Below are 18,977 nucleotides of genomic sequence, written 5' to 3'. Positions count from 1 at the left end.
GAGAGGGGGAGATGAGGGGGAGAGAGAGAGTGGGGAGAGATAGAGGGGGGAGATGGGGAGAGAGAGGGGGGAGAGAGAGAGGAGTGGGGAGAGAGAGAGGGGGGAGGGGAGAGAGGGGGGAGGGGGAGAGAAGAGGGGGGAGAGGGGGAGAGAAGAGGGGGAGGGGTGGAAAGGGGGGAGGGAAGGGGGAGGGAGGGGAGGGAGGGGGGAAAGGGGGAGGGAGGGGGGAAAGGGGGGAAGGGGGGGAGGAAGGGGGAGGGGGAAAAGGGTAGAGGGGGGAAAAGGGGGAAGGGGGGGAAAGGGGGGAGTTTAGGGGGATAGTGTTTAAGTTAATTTGCTTATTGTTAATTTATTCAGTTGTTTATTGGGGTTGGGGGGGGGGGGTTTGTTATATGCGTTGTTACGGGTGCCGGGGGGTGTTTATTATTATTGTTATTATTGTTTTGTTGATATATATTTTTCAAAAAATTCCAATAAAATTATTTTTAAAAAAAACATCCACTGTTGTTCATTCCTGGCCGCCAGTTATTGGTGTCAGGACTTGGCAGAATGACTCAGGGACTTTGCCACATCTCATCACTTGTATTTGATGAAAACATTGCAGATAACTGGACAAAATTTGAAAATGAGTGGCGGTACCGGCGTATCAGACAAATCAAAGAAGGTACAGGCATCCAATTAAATTTACTGGGTCTGAGTCCTTTGTTTTTCAGACAGAGTGAGAGAAGAAATATCCTGAAATATTGCTGAAAAAGCTTGAACACTTTTGCATGCCAGTAAAGAACATTAGCATTAATGGTTAGCACAGTTGCTTTACAGCTCCAGGGTTCCAGGTTCCATTCCCGGCTTGGGTCACTGTGCGGAGTCTGCATGTTCTCCCTGTATCTGCGTGGGTTTCCTCCGGGTGCTTCGGTTTCCTCCCACAGGATGTAGATCGGAATGGATCTGAACGAGAAGACAAACCTGGGCAGTACGTTCATCTTGATCGCCTGTACCCTCCCCGCCAAAGTGTGTCCAAATCTGCAGGTCCTTTTCAACTTCCTCCACGAGGCTGGTCAGGTTTCACTTGTGGATCCATGTCCAGTCATGGGGCGATTTGGATCCCGAGGTAGTGGTATTTGTTTTGAGCCTGTTTAAATGGCAGTCCCTCCAGCTCTGCCTCTCCCCCTTGCGGGTTCACGAGGAAGATTTTACTTTGCTCAGGTTGAGTTTGTAGCCCGAGAAGGTTCCAAACTCTTTCAAGAGCGCCATTATTCCCTCCATGCAGCTTTATGGGTCTGTGAAGCAGAGGAGCAGGTCACCTGCATAGAGTAAGACTCTGTGCTCTCTGTCTCCTCTTCGAATCCCCTTCCAATTTTTTACCGCTCTGAGCGCGATTGCTAATGGTTCGATCGCTAGGGCGAACAGCAGTGGAGACAGCAGGCATCCTTGCCTTGTACCTCTGTGCAGCTGGAAATACTTAGAGCTGGTGGTATTCATCCATATGCTCACCATGGGAGCGCTGTACAGGAGTTTCACCCAGGCAGCGAAACCCGTTCCAAGCCCGAATCGCTTTAGTAGCTCCTGAGGTACTCTTATTCCACTCTGTCGAAGGCCTTTTCTGCATCCAGGGAGATGCTCACCTCTGGTGTTCTCTCATTGTCACTTTCAGCAGGAGCCTGATGTTCGATATCAGCTGTCTACCCTTAACAAAGCCCGTCTGCCATCTCTTCTGATACGTAGGGGGCGATTCTCCGAGACCCGCGCCAGACCGGAGAATCGCTGCAACCGTGCCCAGACGCCAGCGTGCGGAGAATCAGCGCCATTTGCGGGGCCTACTTTCCTGCGCGGCCGGCCCCTGAACACCGACGCCATGTTGAGTTGGGGCCGGCATGCGGAAGAAGTCCCCCGCGCATGCGCAGGTTGGTGCGGCCCAACTGCGCATGTGTGGGTTGGCGCGCAGGGAGGCTGGATCAGCGTGAACCACTCCAGTGCCGTGCTGGCCTCCTGTGGGGGACAGAATCGGTCGTACCCGGGCCCGGTTCGCGCCGTAGTGAAATGCAATGCCATTCACGATGCCGCGAACACTTGGGCTCCATTTGGGAGAATGCCCCCCGTATTTCTCCAGTCACCTGACTAGGATTTTGGCCAGTATTTTCACATCTATGTTAAGAAGCGAAATGGGTCTGTCGGGCCCACAATCTGTTGGATCTATGTCACTTTTGGCTATCAGTGCCTTGATGGGCAGGATTGAAGCCTGACTGGTGGCCTTGTGAGTTGAGGTATCAGGAGGTGGCAAAACAACAGCAGGAAACGGAGAAGAATGTGGTTGCCGGCAGGCAACTTTGCGCAGTGCCTGTCTGTTTCGTCGCACCACAGAACCATCAGCCAGACGCACAACATACGAGCGGGGGGCAGCCTGTCGAACAACGACAGCTGGAGCTGACCAGCCTCCATCAGGGATCTTGACCCGAACAGTGTCTGACGGGGATAACACTGGCAAATCGGTGGCATGAGCATCATAGCCCTGTTTTTGCCGGTCTTGGAGTTGCTGCACCTTCTGCAGGACCGGGACGTGATCCAGGTTGGGCACATGTATGGCTGGAAGTGGCGTTCGCAGGTCCCTGTTCAACAGGAGTTGAGCCGGTGACATGCCAGTGGACAGTGGGGTCGCCTTGTACACAAGCGGCGCAAGGTGAATGGCAGCCGCAGAATCCGCGGCCTTGCAGATGAGCTGCTTCACTATGTGCACCCCTTTCTCAACTTTTCCGTTTTACTGCGGATGGATAGTGTGGGCTGGAAGTGACATGTTTGAACTGATACGACAGGGCAAACCGAGACCATTCATGGCTGCTGAAGCACGGGCCATTGTCACGCATGACAGTGAGTGGGATACCATGCCTGGAGAACGTCTCCTTACAGGCCATGATGACGGTCCGAGATGTGAGGTCTGAGAGATTCACGACTTCAGGTTAATTAGAAAAGTAATTAATGATTAACACATAATCACAACCATTTGCATGAAAGAGGTCGATGCTAACCTTGGACCACGGAGAGGTTTCGATTTCATGCTGCTGATGTGTCTCCTTACTCTGCGCTGGCTGGAAGCGTTGACAGGTCACACAGTTAAGGACCATGTTCATAATGTCCTGGCTGATCCCGGGCAAAATAGACAGCCTGCCTGGCTCTGTGTCTGCACTTTTCCACACCCAGGTTCCACTCATGGATTTGACGGAGCACCAAGCTCTGGAGACTGTGTGGAATTACAATCCGGTCCAGTTTGAGGAGGATACCATCAACCACCATCAGGTAGTCCTTTACATTGAAAAATTGAAGGCATTGCCCTTTTTGCCAGCCATTGGCTAGGTGTTGCTTTACACGCTGCAAGAGGGGGTCATTGGCTGTCCCCTCACGGATACGAATCACCTTCTCATCAGATGCCGAGAGGGTGCTAGCACACAGCTGCACTTGTGACTCAACCTGTTACTCAATTTGTCGGATGACGTTCGGTGGTTCACTAGGCACGGTGATGGTGCGGGACAGTGTATCGGCAATGATGAGCTCCTTGCCAGACGTGTATACCAGGTCAAAGTCGTAGCTTCTGAGTTTGAGGAGGATGTCCTGGAACTGAGGCGTCATGTCAATAAAGTCGAGATTTTTGTTTCCCTGTCTGGGTCGGAAAATGCCAATACGGGTGCAGTGCTGAGCTTGGCTTTCAGCTCCAACCACTCTGCCTGATGGGCCACCTTCCACTCGAAGGCAGGGGACTTCTTCACTAGGTTTCATAGGACCGTAGTGTGTAAGGCCATGTTTGGGATGAACTTGCCCAGAAAATTGGCCATGCCCAGGAAGCGCAATACCGCCTTCTTGTCTTCCGGGACCTTCATGGCTGCGATGGCCTTGACCTTGTCTGTGTCAGGACACACACCCTGCTGAGAGATCTGTTCTCCTAGAAATTTGAGTGTCGTCATGCCAAAGCAACATTTGGCCCCGTTCAGCTTCAGGCCATTGGTGTGGACACGGTGGAATACCTGCTGGAGACAGGAAACATGCTCCTCAGGAGTCGTGGACCATATGATGACATTGTCCACGTACACACGAACTCCTTTGGTGCCCTCCATCATCTGCTCCATGATGCGTTGAAATATCTCCAATGCCGAATGGCATACGGTTATAGCAGTACCTGCCAAACGGTGTGTTGAAGGTGCAGAGCCTTCTGCTGGACTCATCCAGCTGGATTTGACAGAATCTATGTGACGCACCTAACCATGAAAAACAGTGCATGTGCCATCTAACTGGTGAGTTCCTCCCACTTCAGGGTGGGGTAGTGTTCACACATTATATTCTGGTTGAGATCCTTGGGATCAATGCGCAGGTCTCCAGAGGTTTTATAACCACCACCATCGAGCTGACTCAGTTAGTTTGGTTACCCTGGAAATTATCTCCTGCTGCTGCAACCGCTCCTTCAGCAGAGCCGGCACACGGTGTGGTGCATGGACCACTGGCTTGGCATCAGGTCGCAGTAGGATCTTATACCGATATGGCAAAGTGCCCATCCCGTCAAACACATCTGGATACTGAGCGAGGTTGTCGTCAATGCCAGCTTGAAGATCCACGTTGGTAGATGTCGTTGAATAAACCCACTGCACCAGGTTTAGCTTTTTGCCGGCAAGCGCGTGGCTTGACAATTTCAAACCTTAGCCTTGCATGGGTACTCCGGTTGGAGACGAGTAGATGGCAGGACCCCAGTGCCACGATGGCATTACCGTTATAGTCCAGGAGCTGGAAGGCTGCTGGAAGGACCTTGGAGGGCTTCTTGATGCATTTGAAGTCTGCCTGTGAGAGGAGGTTGGCAAAGCACCTGTGTCCAGCGTGAACTGCATAGAACAGTGGTTGACCTGCATCACCACACGCCATTCGTCCTCTGAATCCACAGCGAGGATGGACTGAATGCGAGAGGAGTTAGATGTGGCATGTTCACGTGTGGTAATGATGCCCACTCGGTAGGTGGACTCCAGGCACTCGTCCTCTGGATCAGTTGTACTGCCAGATCAGAATCCTGTAATAATCGTTGCACATTCTGGACGCGCCATCGTCGGAATTGGGAGCGCTAGCCTCTGACTGGTGGTGCAGACCTGCCCAAGGCTGCATAGTATCCAGGCTTCCCGCAGTTTAAACATTGCCTGCCTCTTGCAGGGCAGTGCCCCTTTAAGTGGGCGTTGCCACAGTTCAGGCACGTCATGACGTCGGCGTCGTGACGCGGTGTACGTCGTCGCACATGCGCAGTGCCGTCGCAGACGTCTGCACCTGCGCAGTGTGCTTGCTGGCCGCTTCGTTATCCCGTTCGCATCGCGCATGCGTGGGGCTCAGGAAAAAGCACGTAAGATGGCTGCTGTCTTCAATGCTGAGGCGTTGGATCCGAGAGATGGCCTGCACACTCACTGCCTCGTGGGAGGCAAGTTTCTCATTTTCAGCCGATTTGTATTGGCAATACCGATTTTTTGCGTGCTCATGCACTGTACATGTTTCAATCGTGACTGGCAGGGTCATATGCTTGACTTTTAAGAGCTGCTTTCTCAGAGGATCAGAATAAACTCCAAACACAATTTGGTCTCTGATCATGGAGTCAGCGATATCACCAAAGTTGGCAGGCGGAGGCTAGTTAAGAAGGCATTGAAAGATTCATCTTTACCTTGAAGACGTTATTTGTATATGTAGCGCTCGAAGATTTCATTGGTGTCCATTTCACAGTGACTATCGAACTTGTCCAGAGTGGTCTGAAACTTTGTCTTGGCCTGGCCTTCGGTGAAGTTAAACGAGTTGACGAGCTGATGGCTTGATCACCCGCTGTTGAGAGGAGAAACGCAATCTTTCTTGTATCAGACGCACCCTCGAGGTCTGAGGCTTCGATGTACAGCAGAAACTTTTGCTTGAATATCCGCCAGTTGGCACTGGGATTGCCGGAGGTCCTGAGCTGGTGAGGAGCCTGAATCTTCTCCATGGTGCCGGGATATATTTGCTGGTCGTCACGGAACGGACTGAGGTAAGCCACCTTAAATTATTAGTCTCCTGGTATCATGTTAGGTACACAGGTCTAACACTGGCTGCAAATTAGATCAGAAAGATACTCCATTATTGGTCATGCCCTGTTCTCTGTGTCCATTAGCTGCTTGATTGTATATCATTATGTGTATATGTGTGTGCCTGCATATCATGACAGAAAGACAATGACCGCTTTCCTACTTTTCAGGTGGAGAAGACTCTGGAGCTTTTTGCCGGGCCATTGAGTCCCTTGGCATTCCAGGTTACTATTCTGATGGGGAAGGTTTCTGTTCCCCCCCACCTTTGAGATCACTCATACTTACCTTGTGAATGTGCCCCTGTACTCCGGGGTTTCCCTTTGATAGAGAGCCATCCAAAGTGGCCATGGTCACCGTTCTCACCATTAGGCCGGGCCCCTGCGTTTTTGGGGTTTCCCTTTGTCTAGGGGTCACCCAACATGGCCGCCAACTATGTGTACATCATGTGGGTGAGCCCCTGCCCTTCGGGGTTTCCCTTTGAGGACCCTCCAAAGTGGCTACTTGCCGTGCCTTTGTGTTCCAATTTGCTATGTGTGGCCTGTTGGACCCTTTACGATCCTTTTCCCTGTTTCCCTTACAATCTTTGCACCCCCTTATTCCCACCCCCCTCCAGCTATTGTTCCCCCTCCTCACTCCCCACCCCTGTTTACCCCCTTAGCTGTCTCCCCATTGGTATTGTGTATCCTCCTTGTTCCTAGGTGCTCTCTCTTGCAGGAGATGCACCTTGATCCCCTTCTCGCTCATACCTCCTGGTGCTAGCATTCCTGCTAGTGTGGTAGCGCCCCTCCTGGGGTCGGCTATGTCTTTCCCTCCTCCTCACCCTCTCCTGTGCTCCACTGCTCTCACTCTTTCCTTCCTACGCTTTAGTTTCCGCATTCAGAGCGAGGCAGTACGATCCCGCGCAAAGTATCTCTCAGGTTGTTTACAGTCCCTTTGGCTGCTCTTCTCACCGCTGTCTTTGCTGCTGCTTTCCCAGCCCCTTTTCCTGGATAAAATAGTCCACTTCCACAGGGGCCATGAAAAAAAACTCCCTGCCCTGGAGGTTTCTTAGGTTTTGGCACCGTGACCGGTTATCCTGGTCCTCCTATTTTCCCCTTCAGACTTCACTGCATCATGACCAATCTCGCTATTTCCATCTCCAGGGCGACGCCCTGGTTACTCTGTGATACGCTATCAATTGCACATAAAGACTCGAAACGGTACAAGAGAGGCTTTATTACTGTGAGATGTCTATCCTTCGGCTTGAGCTGGTAGAATGGCAGCTCAGGAGAACTCATGAATAGCTCCTGTGGGCGGAGCTAGCCGGCAGGGGCTACCGACAAACCGGTAATACAGGTACTGCTGTACATCCCCTAATACAGGCACACAGTGGTGGATTACCATATTCACTCCCTGTTAAAAATGAGTCCGGCAGGGGTGACGTGGAACTATATACATAATCCGTGAATTATTTACAGAGGGGAGGGGAAAAAAATTAAGTATCCATCTTGCAACCCGGTGCCCGTCAGAGGTTGAGTCTGACCGGTGGTCTGACGGTTCGTTGAGAGCGACGCAGCAGTGGTGGCGACGTCTGTACAGGCGGTGTCGGTGTCGACGGCATCGGTGCTAGCGGTGTTGGTGCTGGCCAGTGGCTGGACGATTCCGGGAGCGTGCCGAAATCTTCCATGTCCTCTAGTGTGGGCAGGGGAACGAGGGATGGACCTGGTGGGGCTGATGCTGGGAGCGCTGGGGGAGGGGAGGGTGGCGCGTGGGTGTGGAGGTGTGTGGGAGTGGGATCGGCACCCGAGGGAGCCAGGTCCCTGAGCGAGACTGTGTCCTGGCGACCGTCGGGGAACTCCACGTAGGCATACTGGGGTTTGCGTGGAGAAGGCGTACCCTGTCCACCAGAGGGTCCGCCTTGTGGAGTCTGACATGCCTACGCAGTAGGACCGGCCCTGGAGCTGCGAGCCAAGTCGGGAGCGACACCCCGGATGTAGATTTCCTAGAGAAGGTAAAAACATGTTCATGGGGTGTGTTGTTAGTAGCGGTGCACAGCAGTGACCGAATAGAGTAGAGTGCATCGGGGAGGACCTGCTGCCAGCGAGCGGCTGGGAGGTTCCTGGACCGTAGGGCCAGCTGGACGGCCCTCCAAACCGTCCCGTTCTCCCTCTCTACCTGCCCGTTTCCCCGGGGGTGTAGCTGGTCATCCTGCTGGGGGCGATACCCCTGCTGAGCAGGAACTGACGCAGCTCATCGCTCATGAATGAGGATCCCCTGTCACTGTGGATGTAGTCGGGGAAACCGAACAGAGCGAATATGGAATCGAGGGCCTTGATGATGGTGGCAGACATCATATCCGGGCATGGGATGGCGAAGGGGAACCTAGAGAATTCATCAACCACACTAAGCATATAGGTGTTGCGGTTGGTGGAGGGGAGGGGCCCTTTGAAATCCACGCTGAGGCGTTCAAAGGGGCGGGACGCTTTCACCAGGCGCGCGCGGTCTGGCCGGTAGAAGTGCGGCTTGCACTCGGCACAGACCTGGCAGTCTCTGGTGACTGTCCGTACTTCCTCGACGGAATAGGGCAGATTGCGGGCTTTGACTAGGTGGTACAACCGAGTGACCCCCGGATGGCAAAGGCTATCGTGCGGGGCACGAGCTGGTTCACTTGTGTGCTGGCATATGTACCTCGGGAGAGGGCGTCTGGGGGCTCGTTGAGCTTGCCGGGGCGATACAAGATCTCGTAATTATAGGTGGAGAGTTCGATTCTCCACCGCAAGATTTTATCGGTTTTGATCTTGCCCCGTTGCGTGTTGTTAAACATGAAGGCTACCAACCGTTGGTCAGTGAGGAGAGTGAATCTCCTGCCGGCCAGGTAATGCCTCCAGTGCCGCACCGCCTCAACGATTGCCTGGGCCTCTTTTTTAACAGAAGAATGTCGAATTTCGGAGGCATGGAGGATGTGGGAAAATAATGCCACGGGTCTGCCTGCCTGGTTTAGAGTGGCGGCAAGTGCGACATCTGAAGCGTCGCTCTCTACTTGGAAGGGCAGTGTCTCGTCTACTGCATGCATCCCGGCCTTGGCTATGTCTGAGCGAATATGGGCGAAGGCCTGTTGTGCCTCGGCTGTGAGGGGAAATTGCGTGGACTGGATCAATGGGCGGGCCTTGTCCGCGTATTGTGGCACCCACTGGGCGTAGTGAGAAAAGAACCCCAGGCATCATTTGAGAGCCTTGGGGCAGTGGGGGAGGGGGAGCTCCATGAGGGGGTGCATGCGGTCGGAATCAGGCCCCAGGAGTCCGTTTTGGACTACGTATCCGAGGATGGCTAAGCGGTCTGTGCTGAATACGCACTTCTCCTTGTTATAAGTGAGGTTGAGGAGAGATGCGGTGCGGAGAAATTTGGCAAGGTTGGCATCATGGTCCTGCTGGTCATTGCCGCAGATGGTGACATTGTCTAAGTACGGAAAGTGGCCCGCAATCCGTACCGGTCAACCATTCGGTCCATTTCTCTTTGAAATACCGAGACCCCATTAGTGACGCCGACGGGATCCCTAAGAAATTGATAAGAGGCGACCGTCCGCCTCGAAGGCAGTGTAGGGACGGTCCGATTTACGGATGGGGAGCTGGTGGTAGGTGGATTTCAGGTCAATCGTTGAGAAGACCCGGTACTGTGCAATCTGATTGACCATATCAGATATACGAGGGAGGGAGTACGCGTCGAGCTGCGTGTACCGATTGATGGTCTGGCTGTTGTCCACAACCATCCTGTGTTTCTCCCCAGTTTTAACCACCACCACTTGGGCTCTCCAGGGGCTGTTGCTGGCCTCGATTATACCCTCCTGAAGCAGCCGCTGGACTTCGGACCTGATGAAGGTCTTGTCCTGGGTGCTGTACCGTCTGCTCCTGGTAGCGACGGGCTTGCAATCTGCAGTCAGATTGGCAAAGAGGGAGGGAGGGTCAACCTTGAGGGTCGTGAGGGCGCAAACGGTGAGTGGGGGTAGGGGTCCGCCGAATTTGAGGGTGAGGCTCTGGAGGTTACATTGGAAGTCCAGGCCCAGTAAAAGTGTCGCACAGAGGTTGGGGAGAACGTACAGGCGGGAACGGTTGAATTCAATGCCCTGTACGGTGAGTCTGACCAGACAGAAGCCCCTGACGGGACAGAGTGGGATCCAGAGGCCAGGGAGATCCGCTGGTTGGCGGGATGGACCGCGAGGGAGCAGCGCCTTACCGTGTCCGGACGGATGACGCTACTGGTGCTCCCGGAGTCAAGTAGGCAGTAGGTTGCGTGGCCGTTGATGAGCACCGTCGTTGAAGCGGTAGCCAGGTTGTGAGGACGGGATTGGTCGAGCGTCATGGATGCAAGTAGCGGGTGATCGTCCGAGGAGTCCAACGAGGAGTGGCAGCGACCTGGGTCCCGTGGGCCAGTCCCGAGTGGAGGACAAAATGGGGGAAGTACCTGTGGGGGAGAATATGGCGGCGCCCATGGAGCGCATGTTGTGGGGGCGGGGCATGATGGCGGCACCCACTGGCCGCACGTGGACCTGGGGGGGGAAGATGGCGGCGCCCATGGTGCGCACATTGCGGGGCGGCGCAAGATGGAGGTGCCCATGGGCCGCACGTGGACCTAGGGGGAGAAGAGGGCGGCGCCCACTGGTCGCACGTGGCCCAGGGAGCAGAGGACGCCCATTGCACGATTGGCTGAGGAAAGGGGGAGCGGTCGGGTGCGATAGCGGCAACTGCGCGGGCCTGACGCATCGCTGCCAAGTGGCCTTTCTTGCCACAGGATTTACAGGTCGCGGCGCGGGACTGGCAACGCTGGCGGGGTTGCTTCTGTTGGCCGCAGAAGTAGCAGCGGGGACCCCCAGAGTGCGCGGTGTGGCGGGCAGCGCAGGCATATTGCGCGGAAACGGCCCCAGTCGGGGGGGGGGTCGGTTGCGGGGTCCATGAGGGGTAGGATGGGTGGGCCACGCGGCAGGCGGGGTAGGACTGCACGTTACAGGAGGCGACCGTCATGGAGAGCGCTAAAGTCTTTGTCGCCGCTAGATCGAGCGCGGCCCCTTCCAGCAGTCGTTGCCGGATGGGGTCCGATGCAACCCCCGTCACAAATGCATCCCGCATGAGGAGAATGGAATGTTCCGTGGCCGCGACGGCCTGGCACTCGCAGTCCCGTACTAGAGGGATAAGGGCCCACCAGAAGTCCTCAATCGACTCACCCGGCAGTTGGACGCGAGTGGCGAGTACATGCCTCACAAACAGAGTGTTCATCGACCGGATGTAATTCTCTTTGAGAAGTTCCATGGAGCGTGCGTAGTTTGCCGCGTCCTGTATCAGCGGGAACACGCTGGAGCTCAACCTTGAGTAGAGGAGTTGAATTTTCTGAGCCTCCGACGGTGCGGGGTCCGCAGAGGTGATGTAGGCCTCGAAGCAAGCCAGCCAGTGATTAAAGTCTTTTCTGACGTTTGACGATTGCGGATCCAGCTGCAAGCGATCGGGTTTAATTCTTATGTCCATGATGCGGAAAATCTCACGGTAATAAATTGATACGCTATCAATTGCACATAAAGACTCGAATCAGTACAAGAGAGGCTTTATTACCATGAGATGTTTATCCTTCTACTGCAGCTGGTAGAATGGCAGCTCAGAAGAACGCATGAATATTTATACTGCTCCCTGTGGGCGGAGCTAGCCGGCAGGGGCTACCGACAAACCTGTAATACAGGTACTGCTGTACATACCCTAATACAGACACACATATATTTACACGGTGGATTACCACACTCTGGTCTGTGGAGGCTTTTTCTAATTCTTTGATGGTGTTCCCCAGGGCCTCCAGTTGCCTCTCTACCTGCATGGTTGCCAGGGCTTACGCGACCACCCCCTTAACCAGAGCTGACTGAATATTGGTCGTTATCTCTTCCCTGTGTTTTCTTAGTTCCATGGAGAAGAACTTCCTCCATCCGTTTTCTGGTGAGCGGGAGCCGTGCGTGTGGTTTGCTGGTCCTTCTCGTTCTGGTGTGGCCAGCACTGCATCACCTCGTGCATCTGCCGTCTTGGCTGTTTGTTCCTCCTGGTTTCCTTACGGCTTCTGGAATTACTATTGCTCGGCATCTTTGCTTGTGCTATTGTTAGTTAGGGTGAGGGGATAATTCTTTCACTGTTTTAGTGGGCTGTTTGGGTAAAAGAGCCTATTTTTGGTTTTGCAGGAGGAGAGCCACCTGATGTGCAATACTTAGCACATCCCGTCACCGGAAGTCCAATGTTTATAGGTTTTTAAGAGATTCCCCCCCCCCCCCTCCCCACCTCAATCCTCTAAACTCCAGCGTATACAAAACTAACAAACTCAATCTCTCCTCAGACATTAGTTCCGCTATCTCTGGAATCAGTCCAGTAAACGTTCGCTGCACTCCCTCTTTTACAAGACCATCCTTCCTCAGATAAGGAAACCAAAACTGCACACAATACTCCAGGTGTGGCATCACCAAGGCCCTGTATAATTGCAGCAAGACATTGCTGCTCCTGTATTTGAGTCCTATTCTATGAAAGTCAACATACCATTTGCCTTCCTTACTGCGTGCTGTACCTGCATGCTTACTTTCAGTGACTGGTGTACAAGGACACCCAAATCTCGTTGCACATTCCCCTCTCTCAATTTATAGCCATTCAGATAATAATCTACTTTCCTGTTTTTGATACGAAAGTGTACAACCTCACATTTATCCACATGTATTTGCTCACTCATTCAGTTTGTTCGAATCGCACTGAAGCACCTGTGCATCCTCCTCTTCGTTCAACCTCCCACCTAGCTTTGCGTCATCTGCAAACTTAGAGATACGACATTTAGTTCCCTCATCTAAATATTTAATATATATATTGTTAATAACTGGGGCCCTAGCATTAATCCCTGCAGTACCCCACTAGTCACTGCCTGCCACTTGGAAAATGAATTGTGTGTTCCTACTCTTTGTTTCCTGACTGCCAACCAGTTCTCTAGCCATCTCAATACACTACCCCCAATCCCATGTGCTTTAATTTTACATGCAAATGTATAGGGGCAGCACAATAGCAGAGTGGCTAACACTGATGCTTCACAACCAGGGTCCCAGGTTCGATTCCCAGCTTGGGTCACTGCCTGTGCGGAGTCTGCACATTCTCCTGTGTCTGCTTTGGTTTCCTCCGGGTGCTCCGGTTTCCTCCCACAGTCCAAAGATGTGCAGGTTAGGTGGACTGGCCATGCTAAATTGCCCTTAGTGTCCAAAAAAAAGGTTAGGTAGGGTTACTGGGTTAGGGTGGAGGTGTGAGCTTGAGTAGGGTGTTCTTTCCAAGGGCCGGTGCAGGCTTGCTAGGTCGAATTGTCTCCTTCTGCACTGTAAATTCTATGATTCTATGATCTATGCACATCTCTTATGTGGGACGTTGTCAAAAACTTTCTGAAAGTACAAATAAACCACATTCACTGGCTCCCCTTCATCAACTCTGCTAGTTACATCCTCAAAGAATTCCAGTAGATTTGGCAGGCATGATTTCCCTTTCGTAAATCCATACTGACTCTGTCCAATGAAGCCATTGTTTTCCAAGTACTCTGCTATTAAATTGTTTATAATTGACTCTAGCATTTTCCCCATTGCTGATGTCAGACCTATTTTCTCTCTCCCCCTTTTCAAATAGAGGAGTTACATTAGCTCCCCTCCAAACTGTAGGAATTGTTCATAATCTATAGAATCTTGGAAGATGACCACTAATGCATCCACTATTTCTAGGGCCACTTCCTTAAGTACTCTGGGATGTAGATTATCAGGCCCTGGGGATTTATTGCCCTTCAATCCTACCAATTTCACCCACACCATTTCCCTACTAATAATGATTTTCTTCAATTCCTCCCTCTCATTAAATTTGTGTTTATCAAAGTTTCTGGTATGCTTTTTGTGTCCTCCTCTGTGAAGTCAGAACTGTGGTGAATGTGTAACTGGTAATTCACACTGTACCTTACTGTTGTCCCTGTGGGCCCCATCAGTGAGCCACTGTGCGGCTCTGCCCACAGCGGGAGATGAGGAGCATGTACAGGGCTCCGCCCCCTTTAGGGAGTATAAGTGCTGCGGTCCTGCGAGACCGTTCTCAGTATCATGCAGTCGTAGGCAGGCTCAGTTGTAAGCCGATTAAAGCCACAGTTTACTCCAACTTGTGTCTCAGAGTGAATTGATGGTCGCATCAATTTAATCGGCTTAAAGAACTACTGTGGAATCAGCCCTCAAACCTGACCGACTGGAACTCGATCCACAGGCTGCAGAGGCAAAGGAAATTTTTTTGCATTGGCTTCGGTGCTTCAAGGCCTACCTGGCTGTGTCGACGACTTCCTCCATTACAGATGAACAGAAACTAAGTCTTCTCCACGCATGGGTGAGCCATCGTATTTCTACGCAACTTGATTAAGCTAACTCTTATACTGAGGCCCTCGCGATACTCGAACGCCTGTACGTGCGGCCCGTGAACGAAGTCTACATGCGACACATCTTCACAACTCGCCGCCAGCGCCCTGGGGAGTAGCTAGATGACAATCTGCGCAACCTCAAAGCCCTAGCACCCGATTGTAATTACCAGGCCATGACAGCCACTCAGCACATGGAACTCGCCGTCCGAGACGTGTACGTTGCGGGGGTCCGATCAAATTATGTGCGGCAGCGTCTCCTTGAAAAAGGAGCCCAGGACCTGGAGGACACGGTAAAACTAGCGACCTTGTCAGGGGAACTCACGTTCGGGATTCCCCCCATGCCAACAGGTCTCTGACATTGCTGTTGCACTGCCCAAGATCCAACCTCAAAGACAGTTGGGCCCTCAGTTGGAAAGAGCTGGTCACTGTCAGCCATGCAACACCTACCATTTTATCTCCTTCCTTCCCAGTGTCCAAACCCAAAACAGCTAAAACCACAATTTGTTTGTATTCCTTTCAATCAAAAATACTGTTTTTGTTGCTCATGATGCATGCTCCTCTACCTTGGTGAGACCAACTGCAGACTGGGTGATCACCTTGAGAACTCCTCCAATCAGTCCAAAAGCACCACACAAACCTTCTGGTTGCCTGCAACTTTAATTCTTCACCTTGATGCACTCTGATGTCTCTGTCTTTAGCCACCTGCGTTGTTCCAATGTAGCTCAAGTTTGGGGAACAGCATTTCATCTTTCTATTAGATACTTTACAGCCTTCCAGATTCCACATCAAACTCACCAATTTCAGATCATCTGACTGCAACTTTTCTTTGTGTGGTTTTTTGCTTTGGACCTCAGCTATTGATAATGATTCTGCTTTTCCCATCTCTACCTCTTCTAAACATATCTTTATCTCTGTTATTTGTCCTATTACCTTTCCCTTTTGTCATGCTCTGTCATCCATTTTGTCATTTAATCTCTCCTGTCTTCCAACCTATCACAGATGCTCCCCTTTCACTCCTTCTGCCCCACTTCCCACTTTACCTATATGGTTAAAACCTGTTACTGAGCTTTTGCAGTTGATGAAAAGTCATCCCCTGAAATATTAACTCTGCTTCTGTCTCTTCAGATGCTGCCAGACCTGTTGGGTGTTCCAGCATGTTCTGTTCTTATTCTGGTCATAAGCAATTGTGTGGAGGCTATGATTCTGGCCGAAGGTTGCTAATATTTCTGGTTCAATATTGCTGGGTGAGCATCACCGTGCTAGGGACTACTTTGCTTGCTTTCATGTTGAACAATTAGTTAACATTTAGTACTGGACTTATCCATATAGTGCACTTGCGATGTATTACTAACTCTACTACTGGGTAAACTTGACATACTTTTATATTGGTGCCTTAAGTGACCTTTCCTGTGGCTGTGCATGGTAGCACAGTCGTTAGCATTGTTATTTCACAGCGCCAGGGTCCCAGGTTTGATTCCAGGTTTGGGTCACTGTCTGTATGGAGTCTGCATGTTCTCCCTGTGTCTGCGTGGATTTCCTCCGGGTGCTCCGGTTTCCTCCCACAAGTCCTGAAAGACGTGCTGTTAGATAATTTGGACATTCTGAATTCTCCCACCGTGTACCTGAACAGACGCCGGAATGTGGTGACTCGGGGCTTTTCACAGTAACTTCATTGCAGCGTTAATGTAAGCCTACTTGTGACAATAAAGATTATTTATTTTAAAAATGAGTGACTTGCTGTAAGCTGGAGCACTAATGTCCTATAAGGTGGAAGATATCACCACTGCCTCACATTGTCTACATAGGACTCCAGTCCCATGTTACATGGTTGACCTTTCAGCCAATTGCAGGTGGGGGGGGGAGCCAAATACGCGGGGGGAGGGGGGGAGGGGGGGAGAATTCTGAAATTCAGAGCCACCATGAAGTAGTAACAACAAGAGTGTCTTCAAGAGTGAGAGAGAAATAGAGAGGCAGAGAGCCTGAAGGAGGGAAATGCAGAGCTTAGGATCAGGTAGCTGAAGGTGTGGCTTCCAATGGTGTAGCAGTTAAATTTGGCAGTCTACTAGGTTGTGATTCCCATGTAGTTGAATATATTGTGACATTTTTGTTTCATGTTGGATATGAGCAAGGCCCCAAAGTACTCACCACTTATGAAGTAATACCAGACATGAATCAATACAATCAGAAGAATATGGGGTGACAAGGAGAATATACGGCAATGGTAAACTGAGAATTGTTTACAAGCACAGAACATTTGTCAAAATTTAAATATTACAGTCAACAATTGGCAGTAATTGTTTTCCATCCTTGTACCAACAAATTCGTCAACTGATTTCTCCAAACTGAGCTACGGTTCTACTTGCACTGGGCACACCTCTCCCTTATCTAAGTGGCCAGTCTACATTTATTAGACAAAGCAACGATTGATGGCAGATTATTCGACTTTATGATAATAAATAAGGCCGACAGTGATGCTGTCCTGAGAATTGTTTCCAATGTGTGTATGTGTGGGGGTGAGGGTGCATTCTTGCGGCGACATTTTTAGTTCGCATGATCTGCACCTTAACGTTGCGCTTCAGATCTGCAAAATTGGTGGAGAGTCACTTATCAAATTACATTAAAAAGAAAATGTGGACTGATAGAAATGCAGAGAAATCTCTCCAAATTCAATCGAGGTGACATAAAGGAACACATGTTATTAAATCCAGTTTGTACTACATTCAATCCTTGACTATCGCAAATAGTGCGGCATTGCAACAGTGTTATGGCTTACTCGGAAGAGATGGTTTTAACACTCTATACCAGGTTTACCTCCATCACTTCCTTGCGGATATTTACAATCCGGAACCAATGCACAAGATGCGGAAACCCCTCCAACTCAGCGCTCCGCTCCTGCAGAGAAACTTTGCGTTTACAGGAAAGTTGGCGGCTGAAGTACTTCACAAGTTTGCCCTAAAAAAGAGAAAAAGAACTGTTAGAAAGCAGTTTACGCCTGTGAAGGAAGATTGTACACAAATCCTTATCAAACCCAAAGACAGCAGTTTGGGATTTATCTTTAATCGTACTGATTGAAACAAAATTATCGCGTTTCTCACAGCTTTAAAACTTTCTCCCTTATATGGCCGGGATTTTCACATTAGCGGAACGCCTCTCCGTCATTGTGAAAATGATGGTAGAGGTCAAAACCTGGAAGTCCCACACCCAGACATCATGGGCGGAATTCTCCGCTCCCGGGAAAAATCGGGAGGGCCGTCGTGAACTCGGCTGAGTTTCACGACGGCATCGGAGGCCGCTCCTCGCCCCCTATTCTCCCCTCCCGGCAGGGCTAGGAGCGGCGCTCCGCAACTCTCGGCCGCAGGGTCGTCGCGCCAAGAATGACGTGGCCGGCACACCTAATGACATCAGCCGCGCATGTGCAGGTTGGCCGGCTCCAACCCGCGCATGCGCGGCTGACGTCATGACGCTGATAGCGCGAACCCGCGCATGCACGGTGGCTGTCTTTCCCCTCAGCCACCCCGCAAGACGTGGCGGCTTGATCTTGCGGGGCGGCGGAGGGGAAATAGTGCGCCCGATTTGGACACCGGCCGACGATCGGTGGGCACCGATCACGGGCCTGTCCCCTCCCGAGCACAGTCGTGGTGCTCTTTCCTTGCTAGGCCACCTACAAGCCCCAAACGGGCTTCTCACTCCCGTTTCACGATGGCAGCGACCAGGTGTGTTTGCCGCCGTCGTGAAACGGCCGCAAACGGCAGGCCGCTCGACCCATCCGGGTCGGAGAATCGCCGTTCGCCGTGAAAAATGGCGAGCTGCGATTCTTTCGTGTGGGGGGGTGGGGAGAATTGCGGGGGGCGCCAGGGGGGCGTGAAATTTGTCAGGGGGCCCTCCCGCGATTCTCCCACCCAGCGTCCAGCGTGGGGAGCGGAGAATCGCGTCCCAAAACTATCATTTTTGCGAGGGCAGGAATGGGCCCAGTCTGGGATTTGTGTCTGCGCATTTCATGGAGACAGCTGCTATTATGGATATGGTCCCAGAACACCTTTTGTGAAGGTCTGGTGCCCATTGTGAGAGGCAATGGGCTGGATTCTCCATCGACGGGATTCTCCGTTGCGTCGGCAGCACACCCATACCCGGGGATTTCCCAATGGCGTGGGGCTGCCCACAATGGGAAACCCCATTGGCCGGCTGGCGGGATGGAGAATCTTGCTGCCGGCGGGGGCATGCCGCACCAGAAAACTGGTGTGGCAGGGCGGAGAATCCTGCCTAATGTGTCCTCTGGGAATGCTAAAATTAGGCGTGAATGCATGTAAAAAGTGCATAAACTCATTAACTGTCCAGCTAATTTGAACAGTCAAAAGTGTCAAAATGTACTGTCAAAGGCACCTGTCAAGATGTCAAGGCATTTAAAAGTCTTACCCTTAAAACAGCATTTTCAAAAAACATTGTTTATTATGTAACTCTGTCTGTTGACATAATCCTGATGGACATCTTTACTGGATTCATGCTGTGTGACTA

General features: G+C 51.6%; 1 protein-coding gene across 1 annotated transcript in view; it reads right to left on the bottom strand.

Annotated features, from left to right (window-relative positions):
• ksr2 (kinase suppressor of ras 2) overlaps window positions 1-18,977 on the bottom strand; it is a 592,582-nt gene that overhangs the window by 445,566 nt on the left and 128,039 nt on the right. The window contains 1 exon segment of the mRNA XM_038791136.1: window positions 17,277-17,417. Coding sequence (XP_038647064.1) covers window positions 17,277-17,417 — 141 coding nt within the window.

Source organism: Scyliorhinus canicula, chromosome 1, assembly GCF_902713615.1.
Source record: "Scyliorhinus canicula chromosome 1, sScyCan1.1, whole genome shotgun sequence".
NCBI classification, from domain to species: domain Eukaryota; kingdom Metazoa; phylum Chordata; class Chondrichthyes; order Carcharhiniformes; family Scyliorhinidae; genus Scyliorhinus; species Scyliorhinus canicula.
This window is presented reverse-complemented; position numbering and strand designations above follow the sequence as displayed.